This window comes from Neovison vison, chromosome 6 (assembly GCF_020171115.1).
Source record: "Neovison vison isolate M4711 chromosome 6, ASM_NN_V1, whole genome shotgun sequence".
NCBI classification, from domain to species: Eukaryota; Metazoa; Chordata; class Mammalia; order Carnivora; family Mustelidae; genus Neogale; species Neogale vison.
The window spans coordinates 139,051,972-139,078,630 of record NC_058096.1 but is presented as its reverse complement, the minus strand read 5'-3'; the positions used below and the strand labels follow the sequence as shown (position 1 = coordinate 139,078,630).

At 45.9% G+C, this 26,659-nt stretch overlaps 1 protein-coding gene across 1 annotated transcript; it reads right to left on the bottom strand.

The window, feature by feature from the left end:
* Nucleotides 1-8,873: 8,873 nt before the first annotated feature.
* On the bottom strand, nucleotides 8,874-15,189 carry ZNF662 (zinc finger protein 662). Its single transcript, XM_044255186.1, has 4 exons — nucleotides 15,027-15,189; nucleotides 14,256-14,372; nucleotides 11,295-11,396; nucleotides 8,874-10,248 (listed from the first exon to the last, which is right to left on the bottom strand). The coding sequence occupies exons 1-4, from the start codon at nucleotides 15,163-15,165 to the stop codon at nucleotides 9,218-9,220; spliced, it is 1,389 nt and encodes a 462-aa protein (XP_044111121.1). The 5' UTR covers nucleotides 15,166-15,189; the 3' UTR covers nucleotides 8,874-9,217.
* Between the last annotated feature and the right edge of the window lie 11,470 nt (nucleotides 15,190-26,659).

Genomic DNA, 26,659 nt, shown 5'->3' with positions numbered 1-26,659 from the left:
GTGGTCAAGGCCTGCCCTTTTGCTCTGGCGTTCAGTTGGACAGGGCACTAGGCCAGTGCCTTCCCCAGCGAGAGGTGACATGACATGTTCACAGCACACCATACACGCCCTGTGATGGGGAGTAATAGGTAACTGTCCTGCTTCACCGAGTCACACCCTGCCTCCGCCAATGCTGCCACATCCTGGAGCAAGATGTCATCTGACTGCCCGTTCCTCCAGGAGCTGTTTCTGCGAGTACAGGGCCGGGCCCCTGCTGGTATGCCCACTTCTGCCATATGGGCTGGTGGCCAAGGAGCTGCTGTCCCCTTCGGTCCAGAGGCACAGGACAGGCCTGCCTTCTGCCCAGACACTTTCCTCAGAGTGGAGCAGGCGCGTCTGCCCTAGTCGTCCGCTCTTGTCTCCTTAGCAGCCAGGATTCATTCTCTCCGCACAGGGAGAGGGGGACACTTGTCTTGCCACAGGCCCGCTGTTCCTGCTTGGGCAGGCTCTACTCTACACGACCGTGTCCCGACAGCAAGGCCAATGGCTCCTTCTCTTCATTCCCGAGCAGTGTGCTGCACTTTCCCATGACATGTCCTCGGGAGCGCAGTGACAGACGTGTCCCTTTCCTTAAGCCCCTTTCCACAGGCGCAAGCACGTTTCTCCCTCAGAGAGAGGGGATGCCCGGTCAAAGATCATTTCGCTCCATGAGGGTATATTACAACGTGCAGTGGAGAATAGCTCAGGCAAGCAGCAGCAGCATCCCACAGACCTGGCTTGAGTTCCCAAAGAATGCTGTGCTTTCCAGAGGGGATGCCCCAGAAAAAGAGGATTTCGCTCTATGCGGGTTTTCATACAACGTACTGTGGAGACTAGCACAGCCAAGCTGTAGGAGCATCCCACAGACCTGACTCTGAGTTTCCAAGGAAAGCTGTGCTTTCCCAGAGGAGATGCCCCGGAAAAGGGGATTTCGCACTATGCGGGTTTTATACAAGGAGCTGTGGAGAGTAGCACAGGCAAGCATTAGCAGCATCCCACAGACCCGACTCTGAGACTCCAAGGAAAGCTGTGCTTTCCCAGAGGGGATGCCCTGAAAAGAGGATTTCGCTCTATGGGGGTTTTATACAAGGAGCTGTGGAGACTAGCTCAGGCAAGCAGCAGCAGCATCCCACAGACCCGACTCTGAGTTTCCAAGGAAAGCTGTGCTTTCCCAGACGGGTTGCCCCGGAAAAGAGGATTTCGCTCTATGCGGGATTTATACATGGAGCTGTGGAGACTAGCTCAGGCAAGCATTTGCAGCATCCAAGAGAAGAGACTCTGAGTTTCCATGAAAGCTGGGCTTTCACAGTGGGGATGCCCCGGGAAAGATGATTTCACTCTATGCGGGTTCTATACAAGGAGCTGTGGAGACTAGCTTAGGCAATCAGCAGCAGCATCCCACAGACCCGACTCTGAGTTCCCAAAGAATGCAGTGCTTTCCCAGATCGGATACTTGGGCATCGAGGTTTTCATTCTATGCGGATTTCTCCCACCATGCTCCGAAAGCTAGCCTAAAAGACAAGCAGCACCAGCAGCCCACAGAACCGACTCTGATTGCCCAGCGACTGCTGTGCTTTCACAGAGGTTTTCAGCATGGCGCGAACCGCACTTCGCTGCTGCTTCCTCAGCAAGGCTGTGGGCGTTTGCTCTGTCGCGTCAGGGAAGAATAGCTGCTGAGAGCTGGTGCCTCTTGGGCCTTGCTTTCCCGGGCTTCATGTTCGTGCCCTGGGTTCACCCTGCCAAGACAAACGAAGCAGACACAGCCTCGACCCTTCGGCAGCGTGCATGGCCTAGCATGGCACTCTGTTCCATGCCATCTCCGGGCGTGGGCAAGGCCTGCCTTTTAGCTCTGGCATTCAGGTGGACAGGGCACTAGGCCAGTGCCTTTACGAGCCGAGAGGAGACGTGACAGGATCACAGCACACCGCCCACGCCCTGCGATGGGTAGTCATGGATAACTGTCCTCCTTCTCCGGGACACCCCCTGCCTCCACCAATGCTGCCACATCCTGGAGCAAGATGACATCTGACTGCCCGTTCCACCAGGAGCTGTTTCTGCGAGTTCAGGGCCGGGAGCCTGCTGGCATGCCCACGTCTGCCCTATGGACAGGTGGCCAAGGAGCTGCTCTCCTCTTGGGCCCAGAGACACAGGACAGGCCTGCCTTCTGCCCAGACTCTTTCCTCAGAGTGGAGCAGGCGGGTTTGCCCTAGTTGTCCGCTCGTGTCTCCTTAGCAGCCAGGCTTCATTCTCTCCGCACAGGGAGAGGCAGAAACTTGTCTTGCCACAAGCCCACTGTTCCTGCCAGGGCAGGCTCTCCTGCTTCAAGACAGTTTCCAGACAACAAGGCCAATGGCCCCTTCTCTTCATCCCAGAGAGTTTGCTGCACTTTCCCATGATATGCTCCTCGAGAGCCCAGTGACAGACGTGTCCCTTTCCTTAAGCCTCTTTGGACAGGTGCAAGCACGATTCTCCCTCAGACAGCGGGTTTACAGGGTCATAATCATTTCGCTCCATGAGGGTTTATCACAACGTGCTGTGAGGACTAGCTCAGTAAAGCATTAGCAGCATCCCACAGACCCGACTCTGAGTTTCCAAAGAAAGCTGTGCTTTCCCAGACGGGTTGCCCCGGAAAAAGAGGATTTCGCTCTATGCGGGATTTATACATGGAGCTGTGGAGACTAGCTCAGGCAAGCATTTGCAGCATCCAAGAGAAGAGACTCTGAGTTTCCATGAAAGCTGGGCTTTCACAGTGGGGATGCCCCGGGAAAGATGATTTCGCTCTATGCGGGTTCTATACAAGGAGCTGTGGAGACTAGCTCAGGCAAGCAGCAGCAGCATCCCACAGACCCGACTCTGAGTTCACAAAGAATGCTGTGTTTTGCCAGAAGGAAAGCCTGGGCAAAGAGGCTTTTGCTTTATGTGGGTTTCTCCCACCGTTCTACAAATACTAGGATAAGGCAAGCAGCACCAGCAGCCCACAGAACCGACTCTGATTCCGAGAGACTGCTGTGTTTTCCCAGAGGTTTTCACCATGGCGCGAACCGCACATGGCTGCTCCTTCCTCAGCAAGGCTGTGGGCGTTCGCTCTGTCGCGTCAGGAGAGAATAGCTGCGGGAGAGCTGGTGCCTTCTGGGCCTTGTTTCCTGGGCTTCATGTGCGCGCCCTGGGTTCACCCTGCCATGCTGAACTAAGCAGACATAGCCTCGACCCTTCGGCAGAGTGCGTGGCCTAGGATGGCACTCTGCTCCAATGCCATCTCCGGGCGTGGTCAAGGCCTGCCCTTTTGCTCTGGCGTTCAGTTGGACAGGGCACTAGGCCAGTGCCTTCCCCAGCGAGAGGTGACATGACATGTTCACAGCACACCATACACGCCCTGTGATGGGGAGTAATAGGTAACTGTCCTGCTTCACCGAGTCACACCCTGCCTCCGCCAATGCTGCCACATCCTGGAGCAAGATGTCATCTGACTGCCCGTTCCTCCAGGAGCTGTTTCTGCGAGTACAGGGCCGGGCCCCTGCTGGTATGCCCACTTCTGCCATATGGGCTGGTGGCCAAGGAGCTGCTGTCCCCTTCGGTCCAGAGGCACAGGACAGGCCTGCCTTCTGCCCAGACACTTTCCTCAGAGTGGAGCAGGCGCGTCTGCCCTAGTCGTCCGCTCTTGTCTCCTTAGCAGCCAGGATTCATTCTCTCCGCACAGGGAGAGGGGGACACTTGTCTTGCCACAGGCCCGCTGTTCCTGCTTGGGCAGGCTCTCCTCATTTTTTCTCATTTCTTTTTATATTATCAACAAAATAAAATTTTTGTTATATACTTGAAAATGAGTGAATAACTATTTATCAACTTTAGTGGGTTCAATATACTAACAATCAGAATGGGTCTCACAGTTCATTCATACTAAGCAACATACTAAGTCCAGCCTGGACTAGGGATCCTGGAAATGGGGGTGGAAGCTGAAGAAGGCTGTGGCTTAACTCCAACACCCATATCACTTACACCAGGAATATAAATCTATTCTTGGGGGGAAGGGAAGATCAAAGCCAGTTCTTTCTGTTTTCTCTTTTTGCCTAGATAAGGAAGTAACTTCTTGCTTACTTCTCAATCACTTGGCAGATAAATGACTTTCAATTTCAGAGAATATGCTCTACAGGACTCTGTACCTTTCAGTAGTATTGGAACACTGCTCAGGAAAACAATGCATCTGTGGATACGAAAAATACCCGGTTATTTCACAAGAAACCAACTTAAAATATAGGTGACATGGCAAACCCCAAATTCACATAGGTCAGGTAGGGATGCCTAGAAAATATGTCAAAAAAGACAGGAAGTTATCCACTAGAGAATCTGGAATGGAGAGTATTATATTCACATTTGGAAGGTATGCTGAGGTATGACAAAATATGGCTGGTGGTATTCATGAAATTAAGTTTAAGGCATGGGGCATGCCTATTTAGCCACTCAAACTCCAAGCAACTGAGATGATATACAAATGAGCAGCTCGTGTGACTTTTAAGCAAAAGAAAATGAAACATTAAGGTGCTATACTAGAAACCACTGCTTTCAAATACAAGCCTCTATCAGTATGACTATTTGCAAATGACAAAAAATCCAAATTTAACTGGTTTAACAAAAGATGTGTTTTGGTTCACATAGCTGAAAAGCCCAGAGGTAAGTCTCTCTCGGGTAAGGCTTGGACTAGTGGCTCAATGTCCCCAGGGACCCCTTTTTCTCTAGTTTGCCATTATCTTCTTTGGTATTGCCTTCATTCTCAGGCTCCACATGCTAACACCAGGAAGCTCCAGACTTCCCCCTCACTTGTCCTTTTAACAGTTAAAAAAAAAGTGTTTCCCTAGTTCAAGGCCTCATATCTTCTCATATGTCATATAGAGGAGGACAGAGAGTGTCTTCTTTGGTTGTTTTCAAAGAAAATCCTCTCTCTTTCAGAAGGCCTACTAAATATCTCCTCGTATCTCCTTGGTTCCGTACCCAAATGGGACAAGTTAATAGACCTGGGCTTAGGAAGTTGGGGGAAAGGCCAAACCATGTGGCTGAGAAAGGATGTTTTTCCAAAGATTATTTGGGTTATTGTCACCATAAAGAAGGAGAATGGATGCTGGCAACCAAATCAGAGATGAATAATATGGAACTCTGACTTGACCCTGACTTGACCATGACAAAGAAATGCTCAGAATTGCAGATACTGGTTTGCAACTGAGTTGCTTCTAAGACAACTCTATAGCTCCCTCTGAGTTGTAAAACAGAAGGGATTTCATTATTTGTTACCCCCAAGAGATTCTGGACAGAACGGTTAATTTTCATACGTGAATGACGCTATACACTATTTTTACATTTCCTCAATATCTGATCCTACTTTTGAAAACTTTGAAGACAAAATTTTACCATAATCAATTTTGATTTTAATATATTGCTAATTGCAATTTATCAAGAAGTATCTTAAACTTCTAATTTTTCTTTCATATTTAAACTTCTCCAAAATTTAGGAAGTGAGTATTAATTTCATTCCTCTTCTGACTTTGAGATGTGTGGGAAGTGTCATTACAAATTGGAAGGTCTTCCATGTTATGAATCCTTCACCACAGACTACGGTCTTTTGATATAGGCTCAGGGCTTTCAAGTACCTGTCTCTGGGGCTCTGGAAAACTAGTCAGGAATTCTCTTAGTAGGGGGCATCCATTTCTACATGCTATTTCTTAATCCCTCTGAAATACACATTTTTACTGTATTTTGATAATTCTCTCATTGCAATACTCCTAAAATTTGTCTTGCCATTCCACCACTCTGCCTACAAATATTTCCATCTTTGAGGAAAAGAGTTCCTAGGGTTGATTAACTTCCATGATCCTCCTCCATTAATCCAAACGGTTTCTTCTCTTTTGTGGTTCCATTTCTATGGGTTGCTCTTCTATTCATTATCTCTCTCCCATTTTAGGATACTGGTGTCATCTAGCATACATATCCTCACTCTGGGAGCATATTAATATTTAGGATTCTAATGACCATCTCCTTCTAGCACTAGTCCAAGCATTCAACCCTCTATTAACTGTGCCTGTGTAATGTGTCCACTGGTAATATCGCCAGTCTCTCACTGACTGTTCTTAGTATCTCTTCCTGGCACTTCCACCTGTCCAACTCCCTAAATTGAATTGAATTGTCATGTCAACAATTGAATTGTCACCAATCATACTGAATTGGTGTGTCATAGGGCTCTATCCTGGGTTCTCATATTTTGCTATACTCGCTGGAGGCAGTACCATCCAAGAGAACTTTCTGAAATGATGAAAATGTTCTAGGTCTACACTATCCAGTATGTTCTGGCCAATATAAGAACCTAAATTTTAAATCTAATTTAAATACCTACATATAGACCCTGGCTACTGTGTTTGGTAGAGCAACTCCAGGAAATTTCATTCATTTCTTCCCATGGCTTTAAATACCTTCTGCTCATTTGAGGACTCCCAGTTGCAAAAATCTAGATATGACCAGTCCTGAGCTCTAGACCACATATACAACCACCACTTGAAATTTCTACTGATACATCTCATACGTATCTCAAATGTTAATCCATAACAGAGTTCTCAGTTTCTCCTTCCCCAAACCCATTCCCACTTTTATTCATTCCAGTAAGTGGTCTGCTGTCTAATTCTCAATTAGATTAAATGCTCAAACCACAAACCAGAAAGCTTTCCCTAATTCTCTCTGTCACTCCTGCATCCACTGTTACCAGGTCACTGATTTTTATTTCCAAACTGTATCTTTTTTTTTAAAGATTTTATTTATTTATTTGACAGACAGAGATCACAAGTAGGCAGAGAAGCAGGCAGATAGAGAGGAAGGGAAGCAGGACCCCTGCTGAGCAGAGAGCCTGATGCGGGACTCGATCCCAGGACTCTGAGATCATGACCTGAGCTGAAGGCAGCGGCTTAACTCACTGAGCCACCCAGGCGCCCCTCCAAACTGTATCTTAAACACATTTTCTCTCCATTTCTACTACCACCACCCACTCCAAGTCACTATCATCTCCAACCTGGATTGCTAGCCATCTCCAACAAGGTCTCCTTTCACTTTCCTCCCTCTACAGGCCATTGGCTACTTATCAGTAGCCAAAATGTGAATCCAGCATCCTAAAATGTGAATCCAACATGTCATTCCTCCACTGAATACCCTTTAATGGCTTTTCACTTAGGATGGAATTTAATGATCTGGTCCACCTGTGTCTACAAATTTAACTTATGCCACTCCCACTCTTGATCATTATGTTATACCCCAAAACTTTTGGTTTCTTGAACATGCCAAACCCTTCAGACATCAGAGTCTGCAGAGCAGTTCCCTCTGCCTGCTGTTCTTCCCATTCTTGATACATGTGCCTTCTTCTCATTCTGATTTAGCTTTAATATTACCTCTTAGCCTAGGCCTTCCCTGACCATTTATATAAAGAGGCTCCCTCTCCATCATTCCCTTTCTCTGCTGCATTCATTTCCTTCATAACACTTAGCAATTTTTTAATAAATTACTTGATTTTTTTGTTGTTTGGTCTTTCTCACTAGATGAATGTTCCAGAAAGGCAGGAAGCAGGTCTGCCTTACCATTGTTCATGCAGCACCTAGCACAGTGCTTTGCATATAAGCAGGTGCTCAGTGATATTTGCCTAATAAACTTCCCCCAAATGCCTGTTCACATCACTCATTTCCATTCCTTGGTTCTGTGTAGTACTAAAGTTTCAATGCTTATTAGAAGTTAACCTAACTGGACTATGCTAAGCCAAGTTCTCCTTACTACATGGTTTTAGGCTTCAGCAATCAGATAGTATGTTTGTAATTTTCAGGAAGTATTAGTTTAGTCCAAGCCAGCCTCTGGCTTCTCTTCCTTGCTCCTTAGTCAACAATTACATTACGTGGTAGGGGACTTCTAAAATGGAATGCCTAATGAGCAGAGGCAAAGTGCAAACTGAAAATTGGTCTAAAGGTGAAGTCTGGAATGTACATTTCATCTGTTTTGTCCAGCACTCTTCTCTGAATAGGGCCTTTGTTTCTCTAACAGTCAGTAGCTTACTACCAGAAGCTCCAGCTTACTTTGGAATGTGGGATATCATGACAATAGAAGGGAAAGCCTGGAAAGGCATTGGGGTAATGGAACAATGAGAAGGGTTGTAGCTATACATATTTTTATGAAAACAAAACAAAAGCCTACATTTTCCCAGTCCCACAGTGCTATCTTCTAACACAAGAGGAATCAGGTCTCTCAAGACTGCACATCTCAGACTACCCTCCACTACTTTCCTTAAGTTACCTTGGTGACCTCAAGGTGGACCACAACCTCAGAGGAAGAAAGTTCTGGAGTTGGCAATGTAACTGCACTGTTCTACAGCAAATATGGTTTTCAGTGAGGTAGACTTATGAAAGCTGAGTACTTATATATAAAAAGAATACATCCAGGAACACACGAAACCAGCAAAAGTGGCTGTCTCCCTTTTTGAACTATTTCAACTTTTTTTTATCATAAGCATATTCTGGCTAGTCAAAAATAAATACGTTTCAAAATTTAAAAAACATAAAAGAAATACAGTGTTTGTCCTCAAAGAGCCATTTAGCTGGACTTACATAAGACATTAGAATCTAAGACAGCACATAGTGAAATACCAGTTTGGACAGTACTGATGACAAGTAGAAGAGGAAGAGAGATCTGTTTGGCTGACAGAGCTGGGTCTCAGATGAGGAAGGGAAATTTTTAGCCTAGGGAAACTTGAGCAAATAGAAATGAGCAGAAGCAGAAAAGTGCACAAATAAAGAACAGTAAATCTAGAGTCAGATAGACCTGCTTCCAATCTCAATTCCATAACACATTAGCTAAGTGACCTTGAATGAGTTTTATAACTTCTTTCAACCCCAGACTTCTCATTTGTAAAATGAGGAGTACCCACCTGAACAGGATTAAGAGAAACTGAAGATTGTAGGTAAAGTGGTTAGCATAGTATCTGACAGAGCAGACACTCAACTAAAATTTGCCTAGCATGAACGTGGTAGAACAGGATGACCAGTCTTGCTAGATCAAGGGGAATCTGTTCAGAAGGGGCAAGATAATACTGGTGACTAGAGTTAAAACAAACTGTGGACAACCACCTCGTTTTGTCTCCGGAGTTCCTGGTGCATAAGAATTACAAACAAGTACCGTTATTATGTGTTTGCTAATGTTCAAGAAAGTGAGAGGTGAGACAATTGCAGGGCTTCTCTCTAGCATGGCGCCTCTGGTGCTTAATCAGAACGGAATTCTGACTGAAGGCCTTCCCACAGTCATTACATTTATAGGGTCTTTCCCCAGTATGGATTCTCTGATGTCGGATAAGGTGTGCCTTGCAGATAAAGCTTTTCCCACAGTCTGTACATTCATGGGGCTTCTCCCCCGTGTGGACTCTCTGGTGCTGAGCAAGATCGGAGTTCCACATGAAGCCTTTCCCACAGTCCTTGCATTCATAAGGCTTCTCCCCAGTGTGGATTCTCTGATGTCGAAGTAGGGCTGGGTTCCGAGTAAAGCTTTTCCCACATTCCTTACATGTATATGGTTTCTCCCCAGTATGGATTCGCTGATGTTGTGTAAGGCTAGTGTTCTGACTAAAGCCCTTCCCACATTCCTTACATTCAAAGGGTTTCTCTCCAGTATGTATTCTCTGGTGCCGAATCAGGTTTGATTTCCAAACAAAGGCTTTAGCACATTGTTGACACACGTAGGGTTTCACCCCGGTGTGAATTCTCTGATGTGCAATGCAATGTGATCTAAAACTGAATGTCTTCCCACATTCCTTACATCCATAGACCTTCTCTCCATTATGAATTCTCTGATGTTGGTCAAAGTCTTCATTTTGATCAAAACACTTGCCACATTCTTCACATATATAGAACACCTGCTGACTGAGAATTTTCTGACAGATAACAAGGTGGGTATTCACATCAGTGTTCTCCGAACTAACTTCTCCTGACACCATCTCATCTTTGACTATCACTTCTATAATATCATTTGCGGTGTTCTCCACATTTCTCTCATTTGAGTAGTCATACCATCTCCCTAACCTGCTTTTTAACTCCTCACAGGTTTTTCCAAACCAGAATTTCTGAGAACCATACCACCGAGGTCTGCATGATACCACCATGTGGTCCTTTGCCTCCTCAAAATGTTCCTCCTTCAGAGCACAATCTTCTTTCTCACTTTTCAACACACCCTCTGAAAGAAGAAATCAAAGCTGCAAATGTCATCATTATCCAGGACAGAGCGAGTAAGGTCACCAAGTAGACTAATGTGTCCATTTCACTCCAAGTGCCACCCCTGTGTCTCAGCGGCCCTGCTCTAGCTGAAAATGGCACAATAGGGACATCATACAGAAAGTAACCAAAGTGTATGCCACAGTAAGGCAAAAACTAGACTGAGTCCCTGTGGGCTACAATTCCCAAGCACCAGGGGAGCTCTCCAGAAATAGATGAGTTGAATCTAAGGGAAACAAGTCAGAATTTCTTCTAGGTAGTCTAGTTTCTAACATGAGAAGGCCAGGGTTCAGGACAGAGGACCTGTTCAGAAATAACAAATCCTTGTGGTATACCTGGGGAACCTGAACTTGTCACACAGGGGGAAGCAACAGGGAGAATCTTCCTCATACTGGTCAACACTAAAAGGAAATATGGTCTTCTCATTCAATCCAGTTCCCAGTTCCACCATGAAAAGCGCTTCCCCAAACTACTTCAGGCAAAGACTGCCTCCTCTTTGTTCCCACAGTGCTTTGGTTACACCTGTTACAGCATCGGACTTTGCTGTAACTATACATTTATGCCTATGTATATGTATGTATATGTTTATGTAAATTATACATTTATATATATGTATACGTATTTATGTATATGTATATGTAGAATGTACCATTAGACTGTGAGGCCCTGCAAGAGAGGGGCCATACATTACTTGCTTTCTGATCCCTAAAAACTAACAGAATGAATAAAATACAGCATTTACTTTTAAAATTTTGGCTGACCATAGCAGCCAGTAGACCATCTGTTCTGTTAGAGCCTAAGACCCAAGACCCACCAGAACTAATTGATCATGTCCGAATGAAAGCTGAAGTTTAGAGTTTAACTTTGCTCTTCATTAAATGGTTGACTTGGGGATTTCTCAAGGGATTTTTATTTAGAACATAAACAGTAAAATGGAATTTTAACAGTTTACAAAAAAAGACAGTGGAAAACGTGCCTGGGAGGAAAGCGCTTGTTTCCCTCACTTACCAGTACAGATTAGGCTTGGACCCTCTCCTTGCGATTTCAGGTTCAATGGCTCTTCCACCTGCTCAAGATGGGAGATCTCAGCAGGCTTTAGAAATGGACATCCTGCCAGGGTCAAGATATAAATAAGGCTGGCTCAGTCAGAAGATTGGGGTGCGTTAGGAAAGGAGCAGAGATGGAAGTGGTAAGGGTTAATGAAGGTGGGTGGAGAGACTAGTACACAGGTGACCTAAAGCTTGAGAACAATATAAAGGATAGAAAACAAGTGCACAGCAAAGCTGGGATTCCATCAGTTTCCCAGAACATGAAAATGAATCACTCATTTTTAAATGTCAAGAAGAAATAGGAGAGACAAGGTCTCTTCTTTACCTCCCCTAGAAGGCAAAAGCAAACTGGCATAGAATACAACAGGATGGGATGGAATTGCAAAGAGTAGTTCCTGAGGCTATGTTGGGAAGCCACAGTCCTTTAGCTTCCTCCCTCTCTATCCACCTATCTACATTGCCTTTGTTAGGGCCAATTTAATGTTAAAACCTGTTTAACTATTAGGGCCTGCTCAGCCAGAGCAACTCCGTATTGCCTAGGTAGCCATATTGTTGTTTACATCCACGGACTTCATTCCGGGAATAAACGCCCCCACAGTTCCTGGTATGGTTCTGGGTATCGATTCTGGGAGTAAATGCCTTAACAATAGAAGCCATGTACCTTGGGTCTGCGGTTATGCCCTATAAAACCAGCCTGTGAGTTCGGGAGGGGGGTCGCCCTCTTTGGAGGCGGCCCTGGCCGGTCAATCTGACTTCTAATGCTTGGCATAGAATAAGGCTTTGCATAACTCTCACTTTGTCTCAGTCTCGTTCCTTTGATAACGGACGCCAACACCTTCTCTTTCTACAAAGGGCCAACTATGGGTCGGTCTCTCTATGGCACCCATTAGACATGGCCCTAAAGCCTCACTCAGCCATTTCCAGAAGTTACTTCTTATTCTAATGACAGACACTTCTAATAGCAAAGGTCCACTCGAATAAACTTTTCTGTAGGCTTAGCTAAGATTTGTCTCTTTGGAACTCCCATCCAAAGCCTCTTAAAAAAAGAAAAAAAAAAAAAAAAAACAGAACAATTCCTCACCCTCCAAATGACCGCCTTCTATATTGCAGAAGCCAAAGACTGTGTGTCCCCTGATATTCTCTTCTTTAAGATGAAAATGGACTTCAAATAGGGGCATGTACTCAAAGGAAGTTTTCTACAGGTCAGGGAAGCTGTCAGCTTTCTGCCTAGACCCAAGATAGGAAATTCCCATGGGTGGTAGGAGAGTAAGCACTGAGATCCTGAGAGAAGGCAGAGGACACTACAGTTGTCTCTCTACATCCAATCTACCACCACCACCAACCACCCCCCTCCCGTCATCCCCACCATTATGGAGTAGCCATGCCCTTTGGAGGGGAGTGCTCCCAACTGCAGTTCCTAGTGTAGCCATCACTGGTCTAAGTCAAGCGGGTTAAACTATCCCACTCACTCCAAGAGAGATAGTTTCAGAAACTGACAGTCCAGGCCAAGACAATCCGTGCATGCTTCTCTGGCCACAGAGATTGGTTTAGAGTTGCCGTAAGACTTAAGATGGTACATCGCAAAGGCCTGAGGAAGGCCTGCCCTATTTCTCTTTCTAGGTATGAAGAAGTAGAGCCTTGGTTACAACTACCAATCATCTTTTTTTTTTAATGTAATATTTCTTTTTTTTAATTTCTTTTCAGCGTAACAGAATTCATTGTTTATGCACCACACCCAGTGCTCCATGCAATACGTGACCTCCATAATACCCACCACCTGGTACCCCAACCTCCCACCCCCCCGCCCCTTCAAAACCCTCAGATTGTTCTTCAGAGTCCATAGTCTCTCATGGTTCATCTCCCCTTCCAATTTCCCTCAACTCCCTTCTCCTCTCCATCTCCCTATATCCTCCATGATATTCGTTATGCTCCACAAATAAGTGAAACCATATGATAATTGACTCTCTCTGCTTGACTTATTTCACTCAGCATAATCTCTTCCAGTCTTGTCCATGTTGCTACAAAAGTTGGGTATTCATCCTTTCTGATGGAGGCATAATACTCCATAGTGTATATATAACTACCAGTCATCTTACAACCACAAGAGGAGCCAGACTGTAAACAAAGCCTATACAAGGAGATATAAAAGAGCAGTGAGTGAAACCTGGATCAAGGTGTACCTGCACCCTACCTATGAACTTCCTACTTACATGAAACAGTAAATTCCCCTTTTTTGTTTAAGCCAATCTGAATTGGGTTGTTACTTGCAATCAAAAACATCCTAATATGGAAAGACTGCCAGACACAGCAAGGAACTGTGAGAATGGGGAAGCTGAAGGTACAGCTCAAGTTCCATGTGCCCACAGAAGAGCTTCTGCAGGAAGAAGATGGAACAGGGCCTGGGAGGCAAAAAGGGGACACAGTTGTCACTAGGAAATTAGGAACAGGAAAGCCCTGTGTTGGGCCGAAAGGAATGCCAGTGCTTTGCCCACCAGAAACCCCTGAATTGGAACTATAAGGCTCGGGGTTATTGGGCCTTCTTGATTTATAATGATAAAGAGGGGCATGAGACCACAAAAGGGCAGTCAGAATCTTCTGCTGGAAGACTATAAGGAGGTAGAGAATGTAGAAAGGCCAGCCCAGTGTGTCAACAGCAAAGTCAGGGAAAACAGATGAATGGAAGCCATGGTAAGAACAGAGGAGATGGGTTCAAGGCCAAACAGGTGAATGAAGAGGAGCCAGGGTGAATAATAAACAGACTCAAGGAGATGGAAATCGTGGGAGCACGGAAAAGGAGGGAAAAAAAAAAAAGGAATTCCACTGGTGTCTAAAGCACTCCGTTAAGAGAATGCATACTGATTACATTTTAAAGATCAAGACAAAGGAACTGGTCAGATGACTGGCACCTGTCCTCACTCACCTGAGGAGATGCCCCTCGGGCCCTCTCCATCCAGAGCTCCCTGAGGAGCTTTGCACCAGGGTGCTTCCCCTCGTTCCAGCTGGGAAATCAGAGCCGGTTTAGGAAATGGAACTGCTGCTTTCGGGGAAGGAAATGGGACAGGCAGGTGAGTGGGGTGACAGAGAGCAATCCCAGGGCTCCTCCCAGGCTTTGTCTTCAGGGGTGGAGGCGAAAGAAGGGAATTAACTAGGGAGAGCAAGAAAAGGAAATCCAGGGGAAGGGACCAGAGACTGGGGGGCAGAGCGGGGGAGCAGGAGACTTACAAAGGACAGGAATTAGAGTAAGAGGTGCTCAATAACAGTCTGAGTAAGCAATGGATGACTCCACTCATTGAGATTGAGTTTTCTTGTTCTCTCCCTCCCTTCAGCTCTCAAGTTCAGACATCTGCATGAGGATGCTTGGTACTGGGTTCGATCTCCCAAAGGGAGCGGGTGGGAAACTGAGCACTTGGTGGGGCACCAGGAATCTGGTGGGGCATTACTGGGGCACCAGGAATCTGCTCTTTTTCTACTCTACCCCCAGCTGGGAGTCAGGTAGCTCTCACCCTGGGGCAAGAAAGAGACTCAAATGTATACCAGGACTTCCCACTTCCCAGCAACCACTGTGGCTGGGTCATCAAGGTTCCCAGGTTGCCACTCAGGTGGGGATTATCAAAGACTCCTGAGCTTCTAAGGCAGAAGGAGCCAGGAAACTCTGAAGGGCAGAAGCAGAGTCCAAAAATAAAATCCTTACCCAGGGAAGCCACAGCCCCATAATTCTCCAGCATCACATCCCTGTACAGGACCCTCTGAGCGGGAGCCAGGCTGGTCCACTCGTTCTCAGAGAAGTAGACAGCCACATCCTCGAAGGTCACTAACTCCTGAAACAACATGTGTTTAAATGCCCTAGGACAATCCCAAACCCAGGCCTGGAGTAAGGGGTAGACCAGGCACTAAGGAGTACTGGAAGGGATGCCAGTTGAGTTTCTGGATTCTGAAGGTCTCCGGAACTCTCTGCCAATTGGCACCCCTGCTTACTTACAAAGATACAAGGGATCAGCCATCAATTTTTCATGTCTTTTCATCCTTTCTTCTTTTTCGTGAGTCTCTGCAAGTTTTCCCTTTTCATCCTTGTGGCCCAAACAACGATGTGGACTCTAGGTACCCTCTTTTCCCACAGCAGGCCCTTTGTCAGAGGTTGTCAACCCTTGATAAGAAGTACAACTACCATCTATTGACTGAGCCTTTGGCAGGCACTTTACCTATATTAAACTTTGTATATGCCTCACAGCCTATGAGGAGTGGATCAAATTCATTTTATAGAAGAAACAGGCTCAGAGAATCACTGCCCCCAAAGTTCCAGAATGGAGAAAGAATTCAGGGCTGTTTGCCTCTCCAGCTGTTCTCTACTGGGCCACACTGCCTTCTAGCCTCACTGCAGCCACCCCGCTGCCCCTTTGTGAGGCTCTTTCTCTTCTCTCCCTCCCCCTCACTGTCATGGGCCCCAGAGGCAGCTAAAGGCACCTCAGAATACCCAGGCTGCTCTGGAGATCCACACTCTGACTTGACTCCCTGCACTCTGCCACTCCAGCACATTCTCTCAAACGTGGTACCCTACTCTCTTCCTCACTTCTCAATCTCAATGCCCTCCTCCCCCCCCCTTTCCTGTATCTCTGGGAGCCCAAGCTTCTGCACTTTCTCTTACCTTCTTCCTTAAGAAACACAAGCAGGACTAATGAAGAGCCATCAAGGTTTCTAATTCCAAGCCACTGCCTCATCTCCATACTACTGAGAGGCTGATACTGCTGCGTTTCACGCAGGTCCTTGGCTTACAAAGTCAGCACAGCGACTCACCCAGCACCCCAGGGCTCAGACTGGCTGGTTCACCCTTGCCCCGCCTCAAAACATCCAAATGCTCTGTGCCGCGGGCAATTCCACTGACTGTTCAGATGCCCGGCTCACCTGCCAAGAATCATCTCCTGCACCCCCCCCCCCACACACACACATCCCCTACTGTCACCTGTCACGAACCCAAAGCCCTGCCTTGCCCAGATCTGTGTCCTCGCACCTGCAGCTCCCCCTGCCTGGAGATGCAGTTCCTCCCTCCGGGGCCGGCAAACTCAGATTCATCCCAAAACCCACCTCAAACAACCAGTTCTGTAAAAACCAGAGACATGGAAATGCTGGACATTGGTCGCGGCGCACAGCGCTCTGTGAACACCTCTGCCCCAGCGCTTGGCTCCCGCCTGTGCAGCTGCACGTGTGTTTTCCCTGCTGGCACCAGTCTGGGGAATGTCGAATCCGTTCTGCTCCCTGCCTGTTCCTCCGGCCCCTCCACTCTGGGCTGCACCCCGATTTCCCGGTCGCCACACAGCCCCCTCCGCCCCTCGTTGTGGGCCTAGAGCCCGGGGCAGAGCCGAGCCAGCTTCGTGGCGCCAGCCCCGCACTCACCGGGCGCGCCCGGACCGGTGCGGGCCGTCCCGGTAGCAGCTCGAGTGCAGGGCCAAACGGGTCCCCGATCGCCAGGGCCGCAGCCGCCATGGCCCAGGCCGCCCTCCCGGGAAGCGAGTGCGCGCCGGGCCAGACCGGCGGCTGCCCAGGGTTGGGGAGGGACGCTCCGGACCTGGGCGGATCCGATAGGGCGGCCCCGCGCCCGGCAGCCGGCCGCGCACGTTGGGCACAACACGCTCGGCGAGGCGGTCCAGCCCCGTGCCAGCTCCCCACGCTTTGCGCGAGCCAGAGCTCCCCACCGGAGAGGTGGAGGCGGCTGCACTCTTGCCACTCTGGCTTCTCTAGGACTGCGGAGGGCGCCACGTCTCTGTGGTCCTCCCTTCTTGCCCTAAAAAGAAACAGGGAGCCCTGAGCGCGTCCGGCTCTTCCAGAGACGCTAGCTGCCTCGGGGCGCCGCTGTGGGGATGCAGGGGAGCGGGCGGTTGGGGAGAAGGCTACCTCTGGGAATCCTTTCCCAGCCCTCCTCTTCCCACTGACCACCCTTCTGCTCTCCTGCACTGCGCTCGTAGGATGGATGCTAGTATGAAAGAGCACTTCCTTCTCTTGACACGCCTGTTCATAGATCTCCATCCCTTTGATGAGGGAGCACGGGGCTGGCTGAAGACCAAACAAAAGCTGGCGCCTTGCACCCCCCCTCTCCATCCGCTCCCCCTCTGTCATATGTGTAGCATCCCTCAGGCAGCCCTGACTGCCATGAACAATAAGCAAAAAGTTAACTTGCAGAGCTCACAATCCTGCTAGACCCGAGTCTCCCTTGGCTTACAAATGTCCTAAATCTCACTAAAAAAGGCGATTGATAGCAGGATTGAGACATCCCACCAAAAAGTCTCCCAGCTATCTTAATGTTAATAGCTGGTCTAAAGACAACGTTGATCAAGCCGCAAGGGCAAGGCCTCTGGTAGGCCTCTGACATCCTGGCACCTTGTAGGCCCCCTTTAGCATATGAAAACTCCATTGAAACCTCCCTTCCCCTCACCTTCCCCCAACTGCAGGATACATAACCTGCCATCCCTCACAACCGGGGGCGGCTGCATCTCTGCCTGCCCACGGGTCCTGTCCCCGTGCTTTAATAAACCACCATTTTGCACCAAAGATGTCTCAAGAATTCTTTCTTGGTCATCAGCTCCGGACCTCAGCCCACCGAACCTCACCTAGGTTTTAGAACTTCATCACCTTGACGGGGCTCTACATTCCCAAAGGGCAGCTAATGGCCTTGATCGTCTTTGTGCCTCGATATCTACCCAACGTCTAGCACCTCTTATGGCCCAGTTTCTTTAAGTGCTGAGGAATACTTGTCCAATAAAGGAATGAATAAATGTTGAACCAGTTTTTCAGGTGGAGAAAGAGAGGAAATGGCTTATCTAACGTCACACAGCTTGCCGGGAAGTTAAACCTTTAAAAGAAATTGTAGAAATAAAAGAAGACCGTCAAAATGAGAACAAGCAAAGACTGTTTATTCAGAGCTTGCTCTAAGCGAGGGAGTCAACCACCATCACTTGCATTTGGCAGAGACTAAGCGGGGCAGAGAAGTGGGAAAGCTATTTATGGCTGAAAGAAGAGAAGAGAAGGAAAGGAAAGGAAAAAGGAGGAGGAGGAGGAAGGAAGGAAGAAAAGAAAAGAGAGAGGAGAGGGGAGGGAATGGGGAGAGACTTCAGGTATGCTCTGATTGGAGATCCTTGGCTTGGTGGTTGGGGGGGGGGCGTTGCTCACTAGAAACAAGGCACCTTATGTGAGTGGTTGGGGGAGGATATTAATTAAATTCTGGCTCTTTGGTGCTGATTGCCACAGGGTTCCTTTTGGCTTCCTGGACTGATTGCTGCAGGCTATGGGTCGGAGTTCTATTTTTCTATATGGTCTGGCCATTTCCCATTTGTATATATAGTCTCTTGGGGTGAACAAAGTAGGAAGACGTCTGCTTCACTGAAATTCCAGTTCAGAGGCTCAGATTCCTGCCGGGTCCCCAAGTATTAAGGGCTTACGGATACCTTACCTGTGAAAAATCACAGAACAACTGAGACTTCAGATGAGATTCCTGATTTGTTTGCATGCTTGTTTCTAAGAGGATACTGGAGAAGCTCCTGAAAGGACAAGAGTGAATAGTCTGTGAACACTGAGAAGGAAGCAGTGAGTCTTACCCTGGGAAAGATCACAGGAAGGATGAGCACACAACAAATCCTCCCATGATCTTCTTAGGGACAAGGTGGAGAAAACTGCGCTCAGTACAAAACTTAGTTCAGAATAAGGAGCCCTCCGGTGCCTGATTATTAAGTCATGGTCCACCAGAAAGAAGGTCTCTTATGGTTCTGACTAGCATTTTGGTTCAAAACTAAAGAGGAGATAGTCTATTTTTACCCATATTCACCATATGTTTCTACTCTTTCCATTCTTCTTCCTGTTAAACACACAGCAGGCAAACAGCAGGCAAGGTCAGGGCCCTGTCCCAACTGACTTGACCAGGAAAGATACAAGAAGTCGCTTTTAGATTCATACAATGTATTACTTACGTAAACAGCAAAAGGAGCAGGGAGCCCGATGCGGGACTCCATCCCAGTATCCAAACATGCCAGTCCCCAGATCCTTGTCTCACACACCAAACACAATGACACCAAAACAAAAGGGGGCTCAAGGAATCCTTGGTGAGGAGCCAATTTCAGACTGTAGCTAAGCAGTGTTACAGTCTGTAGTTATATCCAGAAGGCCTCATACCTCTTCAGAATCTGAGAGGTAATGAGAAATCATCTCCTGATCACCTCCCACAAGAGATAGGGAAGGGAGTGGGAGATGGGTTTGAAAGCCTGTAAAGCTCCTCTCGTGATCTCATGTTCTAGAAGGATCACAAGGTGTTCTGCCATGACTCAGAGTAGCTGTTGTTCAAGCTTTTGCCTTCACGGCTTACATATGTGCAAACTAGCCGGGACACTGCGGTGAAGCCACTCCCCTACAACAAGACCTCCCAACCGTTTACACATAAAGATTCTCAGGAATATGAACTACCACATAGGTTATCAGATACTCTAATTAGTTGTACTGATAGAGGCTTTGGTCAAATACATTCCATGTGTCTTAGGCAACTTCAGACAAAAATGACCATGATAGTGACATGTAGTAGTATAACCAGGCCCACTGGAAATTGGACCATAGTCGGGCTCCTCATCCGAAGCCAAACCAGCTAAATAGGTCATTAATCCAAATGAGGCAAGAGATAATGGCAATGACCCATACCCCTCATAAACTGGCCAGCAAAAAATCCAGGGCAGTACAATTGTCCATTACCATTCATGCTAGAGAATTTAGAACAATCAGCGGTCTGTGAAAAATGTACAAGAAGTCCAACAATAATAGCATGAGCCTAAAGAGAATAATTTCAATGTCCAGGAAGTTCATCTTATTCTGTAGTTTCTTGCTGAGACTGTTTTTCTGGAGTCAGTAGCTATTGGAAGGATTCTGAGTTTTTGGGGGTTTTTTTGTTTTATTTTTTAATTTTTTTTTTATTATTTTTTTTACTGAGTTTTTAAATTAAGATTATTTGTTGGCTAGTTGTAAAATTGAGGGTGGTGTTGGAAGCCGTTTGCTGCTCAGATATCGTACAGACAAAAGCAAAGAGGGTAATGGTCCCTCCCTCCCTCCCTCTGCCCCTGACTTCCCAGGCCCAGGGTCTAAATCTTACCAACCAGCATTGTCCCTCTTCTTCCACAACCATATGACCATTATGACTAGTGTCTCACCTTTTCCCTGTCCTCTCCATTTCTCACCCACACCATAGGCTTAGACTCATCCTTGGTTAGCTCAGAAGTTCCTTTCTTCTATAATTTAGAACATCCTAGAATATCTCCTACCCTCTTACATGTGGGTCATGCCAACATCACCTGAGTTTTCACCTAATTCATGGTGAGTATAATCATTATCTATAACTGCCCAAATCCAGTAAGCATGGCTAGGTGGGGAGATAAACTAAATTTCAGTATCCCAGCCCCCAGCTCTTTTTATCCTACTTGAAAATTCTAACAGTCCAGTTTTCCAGTGATAGGCATAGGAGGGGAAAAAAATAGAGCAATAAGGGTAAATTATGTAGTCTGGGTTTCCTGTAGCCAGTTAGGGCTTTCTCCCACTCCTGAACCTCATAAACATTATACTTAAATGGGAAGTGGACTTTTACGTAATTATCACATGTGGCGCCCAAATTAACTTAATTTGTACAGCACTGACAGCATTTTTTTAAAGATTTTATTTATTTGACAGACAGAGATCACAAGTAGGCAGAGAGGCAGGTAGAGAGAGAGAGGAAGGGAAGCAGGCTCCCCACTGAGCAGAGAGCCCAATGCGGGGCTCGATCCCAGGACCCTGGGATCATGACCTGAGCTGAAGGCAGAGGCTTTAACCCACTGAGCCACCCAGGTGCCCCCACTGACAGCATTTTTGACAGGTTGTCCAATTATCTTTTTCAGTTTTTAAGAGTGCACAGTCTCTCTTCATATCACCTTCTTGGGAGTTGATACGGGTGTTGAAAGGTCCAGCTAATGTCCCAGGTCACTCCCCACTGTTGGTACTTTTAGCTATAAAAATAGCACTATTATCTTGTTGGGTGTGTTAGGGGAAGCTAAATATGTAACATAGGTCATCTAAGAATCCTTGAGTAGTACTGTCCCATATGCTGTGTGGAAGGTAGTAGTGACTTATCTTAAAAGGGTTTCTACTATAGTCCATGCCCAACAGTATTCTCCATATGAAGGTAGGCAATCCATACAGTCTATTTGCCAGGATTCACCAGGTCCAGTACCCTGACTTAAGTGCTCCAGTTTTCTTTGCCACTCAACTGTGTGGCTGGCAGTCCAGATACATTTGTCTGTATGCTTCTTTCTGTATTGATTTCCAAGAGTCCTGCTTTTACTATTTCTTTTCTATTTGTAGAACTTTAGCTATCATTTTAGGGTAGGTATACTAATGACAATTTCTCTTAATTTTCCTTCATTTGAGGACACGTTGATTTTACCTTCATTTCTAAAGGATATTTTTATTGGATTTAGAATTTGGAATTGACAGTTCTTTTTCATCACTTGATAAATTTTGGGCCACTTGCAAATGACTTTCATGGTTTCTGTTAAGGAATCCATGGTCATTTGAATTGTTTCTCTATAGGTGATACACTCTTTCTCTCACTAGATGCTTTCAAAATGTTTTTCCTTGTCCTTAGAATTTTGAATTTTGATTACATTGTGTCTGGTCTTGAATTTCTTTGGGTTTATCCTGCTAGGGGTTTGTACAGCTAATTTTGCTGAAATCCAATTGACCTATTTTCCTTTTGTTGCTTGTGATTTTGATGTCATACACTTGAAATTGTTGTCAAATTCAATGTCACAAAGATTTTCTTCAATGGTTTCTTCTCATAGTTTCATAATTTTAGAACTTGTTTAGGTCTTTGATGCACTTTGAGTTAATTTTTGTATGTGGTATAAGGTAATTCTTTTGCAAATGATACCCAGTCTCCCCTCCCCATCACTTATTGAAATTGCTTTCTTTCCCTTTTGGACATCCTTGTTGAAAATCAACTGATCATATAAGTGAGGGTTATTTCTGGACTCTATTCTAGTCCATTGGTCTATATGTCTATCCTTATGCTAGTGCCATAATGTTTTATTTACTGTAGTTTTGTAGTTTTTCAAAGTCAAGAGGAGTGGACGTCCCGACTTTATTCAAGATTGTTTTGTCTATTTGGGGCCCCTTGCAATTCCATATGATTTTTGAGGATCAGCTTCTCCAATACCGTAAAAAAACCTGTTGGAATTTTTATATGGATTGTGTTGAATCTATAGATCACTTTGGGTAGTATTAACGTCTTTACAATGTTTTGCCTTCCCATCCCTGAACATGGAATGTCTTTCCATTTATGTAAATCTAATTTCTTTCAGCAATGTTTTGTATTTTCAGCATACAAGTCTTTCACCAACTAGGCTAGATTTTTTTCCTCAGTATTTAACTCTTTTAGATGTCAGTGTAAATGGAAGTAAGTCTTTTTTTTTTTAATAAAGATTTTATTTATTTATTTGACAGAGAGAGATCACAAGTAGGCAGAGAGGCAGGCAGAGAGAGAGAGGAGGAAGCAGGCTCCCTGTCGAGGAGAGAGCCCAATGCGGGACTCGATCCCAGGACCCTGAGATCATGACCTGAGCCGAAGGCAGCGGCTTAACCCACTGAGCCACCCAGGCACCCCGGAAGTAAGTCTTAATTTCCTTTTTGGATTGTTTACTGCTGGTGTATAGAAACAGAGCTGATTTTTATGTTGATCTTGTACCCTGAAACTTTGCTGAATTTATTAATGCTAGTAGTTCTCTTGTGGATTCTTTTGGATTTTCTATATATAGGATCATTTCATCTGCAACTAGAGATAGTTTTCTCTCTTCCTTTCCAATTTGGATCTTTTAATTTCTTATCTAATATCTATGGCTAGAATTTCCAGTATACAATTGAACAGCAGCAGTGAAAGTGGGTATCCTTGTCTCAGGCCTTCTGATTTTCAAGGGAAACTTTTCAGTTTTTCACCATTGAATATGATATTAGCTATGGTTTTTTCATAAACACCCTTTATCACGTTAAGAAACTTTCCCTCTTTCTAATTTTCTGAAAGACTTTATTATGAAAGGATGTTCAATTTTGTCAAATCCATTTTCTGCATTGATTGAAAGGATCATGTAGGTTTCTTTCTTTCATTCTATTAATGTATTATATTTATTTTATGTTCAATCACCCTTATACTTCTGATATACACCCATTTGGTTATGGTGAATAACCAAATTATATGCTTTTAATATGCTGTTGGATTTGATTTGCTAATATTTTGTCAAGGATTTTTACATGTAAATTCACAAGGGATACCGGCCTGAAATACTCTTTTAGGTGATGTTCTCATCTGACTTTGGTATCATGGTACTATTGATAGTAGATTGACTCTTGATCTTGGGACTGTGGGTTAGAGCCCCACATTGGGGCTCATTAGAGATTACTAATCTCATGTAGAGATTACTAAAAAAAATGAACTTAAAAAAGTAAATATTTGGTAGACTTCACCAGTGAAGCCATCTGGTTTAGGACTTCTCTTTGTTGGGAGGCTTTTAATTAGTAATTTAATCTCTTTACTTATTATTCATCTGTTGAGATTTTCTATTTCTTCTTAAGTCTGTTTAGGTAATTTTTATTTCAGGGAATTTGTCCATTTCTTCTAGGTTATCTAAGTTGTTTATTTATAATTATTGACAGTGTTGACATACAGTTATTCAAAGTGTTCTTGTATAATCCTATCTCTGTGAGGTCAAAAGTTTTGTCTCCGCTTTCATTTCGGACTTTAGTTATTTGCATCTTCTCTCCTTTTTTTCTTAGTTAATCTAGCTCAAGTTTTGTCTATTTTGAACTTTTCAAATAACCAGTTTTGGTTTCACTGATTTTCTGTTTTTCTATTCTCTATTTCATGTATCTCAGCTCTAATCTTTACACTTTCCTTCCTTCTGCTGGCCTTGGGTTTGGCTTGCTCTTCTTTTCTAATTCCTTAAGGTGTAAACTTAAGATTATTGATTGAAGATATTCTTTTTATTGTAAGCATTTACAGTTATAATTTTACCTCTTAACACTGCTTTCACTATATACCATAAGTTTAGGTATGTTGGTTTTCTTATCCATCACAAGGTGTTTTCTAATTTCTCTTGATTTCCTCTTTGAAGAAGAAAGCATTAGGAAGCTTCCATGTGGATTCTTTCAGACTCCATGTGTGTGTCTTTTTCCCTTATGATCTGGCTATACATCCTCAGTACACCACTGTAATAAATCTTAGCCATGAGTACAACTATATACTGAGTCCCATTAGTTCTTCCAGTGAATCTCTGAATGTGAGGGTGGTCTTGGAGATCCCCCACAAACTGATGTGAGGATTAGATTGCTTAATACATGTAAAGCATTTAGCATAAATTTGGCTCATGATAAATTCTCAGCATAAGAATACTGAATGATTACAGTGACAATGAGGATGACCAGTACAGAGCCATGAATAGGATAGATGCTCAAGGTCAATCAATCCAATTCCCATCCTTCCCTCTATCTTCTCCCACTATATTCGCTCATATCTAAGCCTCAACCCAATACCTTTATAATGGCTTCTCAATGCTGGCAAGTACCTCAAGTTCAGCTTCCTGTTTGACACAGCATAACAGTAAGGCCCAGAGAGGTAAACTGACCTGTCCTAGGTCATGTCATGAGTTGGTGACAAAGTTGAAACAAGAACCCAAGACTGCCCTTTAAATTCTGTACTGACTTCACTGTCACCCGGTATATGTGATGCAGCCTAGGAGTAAAATAATTAACCTGGGGCTAGGCTGTCAAGAACCCAGCTACTATAAAGGCAGAACCTTAAAAAACTAGGGAGGAATGAAAAAATAAGGACCCTTGAAAGCTAGGAAGTAAATGAAGCCATAAATAAGTCAGCACTAAATTAAATGAGGTTATTATTTGCTCTAAAGGCAGAGTAAAACAACTCCTCCTGCATCTCCATTCCAACAGCACTGTCGTTCTGTTCTGTTCTGGGGGTGAGGCAGGAAGTGGCATGCACTAAGGGAGCAGTCAATATCATCCAGCACTGCAACAAAGAGCAAACAAGATGCAGGAGTAGTCAGTACAGCTGGACTAGAGAACCCCCAAAGGAGAACCCCAATATAGAAACCACAGCAGGTAAACGGAATCCTCCTATCGGTGGACGATTGCTCAAAATTCTGGGCCATATATGTAACGAGAAGACACCAGAAGGGAGCAGGGACACGCTGGAACCCTGTCTACAGGACTCAAACGACCACCCCCTGCTCCCCACGGAGTGTGCAAAGGAGGTCAGGAAAGGGGCACAGAAAATGTCTAAGGACAGCCGAAACAATGCTCCCGCCAGACTTAGGAGGTGAGAACTCTCAGGAATGCGGTCCTCAGTGCGGTGAAGCTCAGCGCGCTCGTGCAAAACAGCTGCGGTGGCAGTGAAGGACGCAGCCTACGGCCTTAAACTGACAGCTCCGCAGGCAAACGGACACACACACAATGCCTAAGTAAGACTGGCCGACCGACCGACAGAGGGCGCCTCCGCACAGCGGACTTTCCGCAGCACCTACGTAGAGACGCCGCCGCGGGGGCTGCAGGGGCGGAAGTGCGTCACCGCCTCTCCGGCCCTCGAACCCGCGCCCGCTCTAGCACGCCCGGAAGCCATCTCCGCGTGTCGTTGGTCCTCCCGAGCCTCTCAGTCCCACTTTGTAGTTCTGTGCCACCCTCCTGCGGAGCTGCGGCCCTAGTTGGGAAAGTGGAGTCGTGCCGCGGGGCTCCTGGGGTTCGCTCTGGGCCGCTGGCCACTCGGGAGGGTTGGCCGGGCAGCCGCATGGGCCGATTTCCCCGGGGCAGGCGAGCCTCCGGCCGGTTAAGAACCAGTAAGGACTGTCCCTGCGTCAGGCCGCCCCTCAGTGGCTCCAAATGGACTGGACCCGCTGGCCCTAGAGTTAAGTGCCGTGAGATAGGTCCAAGCTCCAATTCACCCTGAGCTGGCCGAGCCTGCGCTGGGCTTAAAACGTTTCCCCCTCCTTTGAGCCCCTCAGCCACGCTGGCGCCGGCATGGACATGCATCCATCCCTTGGACCCGCCTGCTACTTGCATTGAACAGCACGTCCCGCGCGCTCCCCGACCTCCACGTCTACCCCACCACCGCACGCAGCACGCACTGACCTGGCTTTGTCTTCCTCCGGGCTTCCACTTAATTACTACGTAATCAGTATGGCTTTCCTGACTTCCCCACCCCACTTCCCTATCTGCTCCTCTCCCAAGCAGAACTTAACACAATTGTAATTACCTATTTGTTTAGGAACTAAT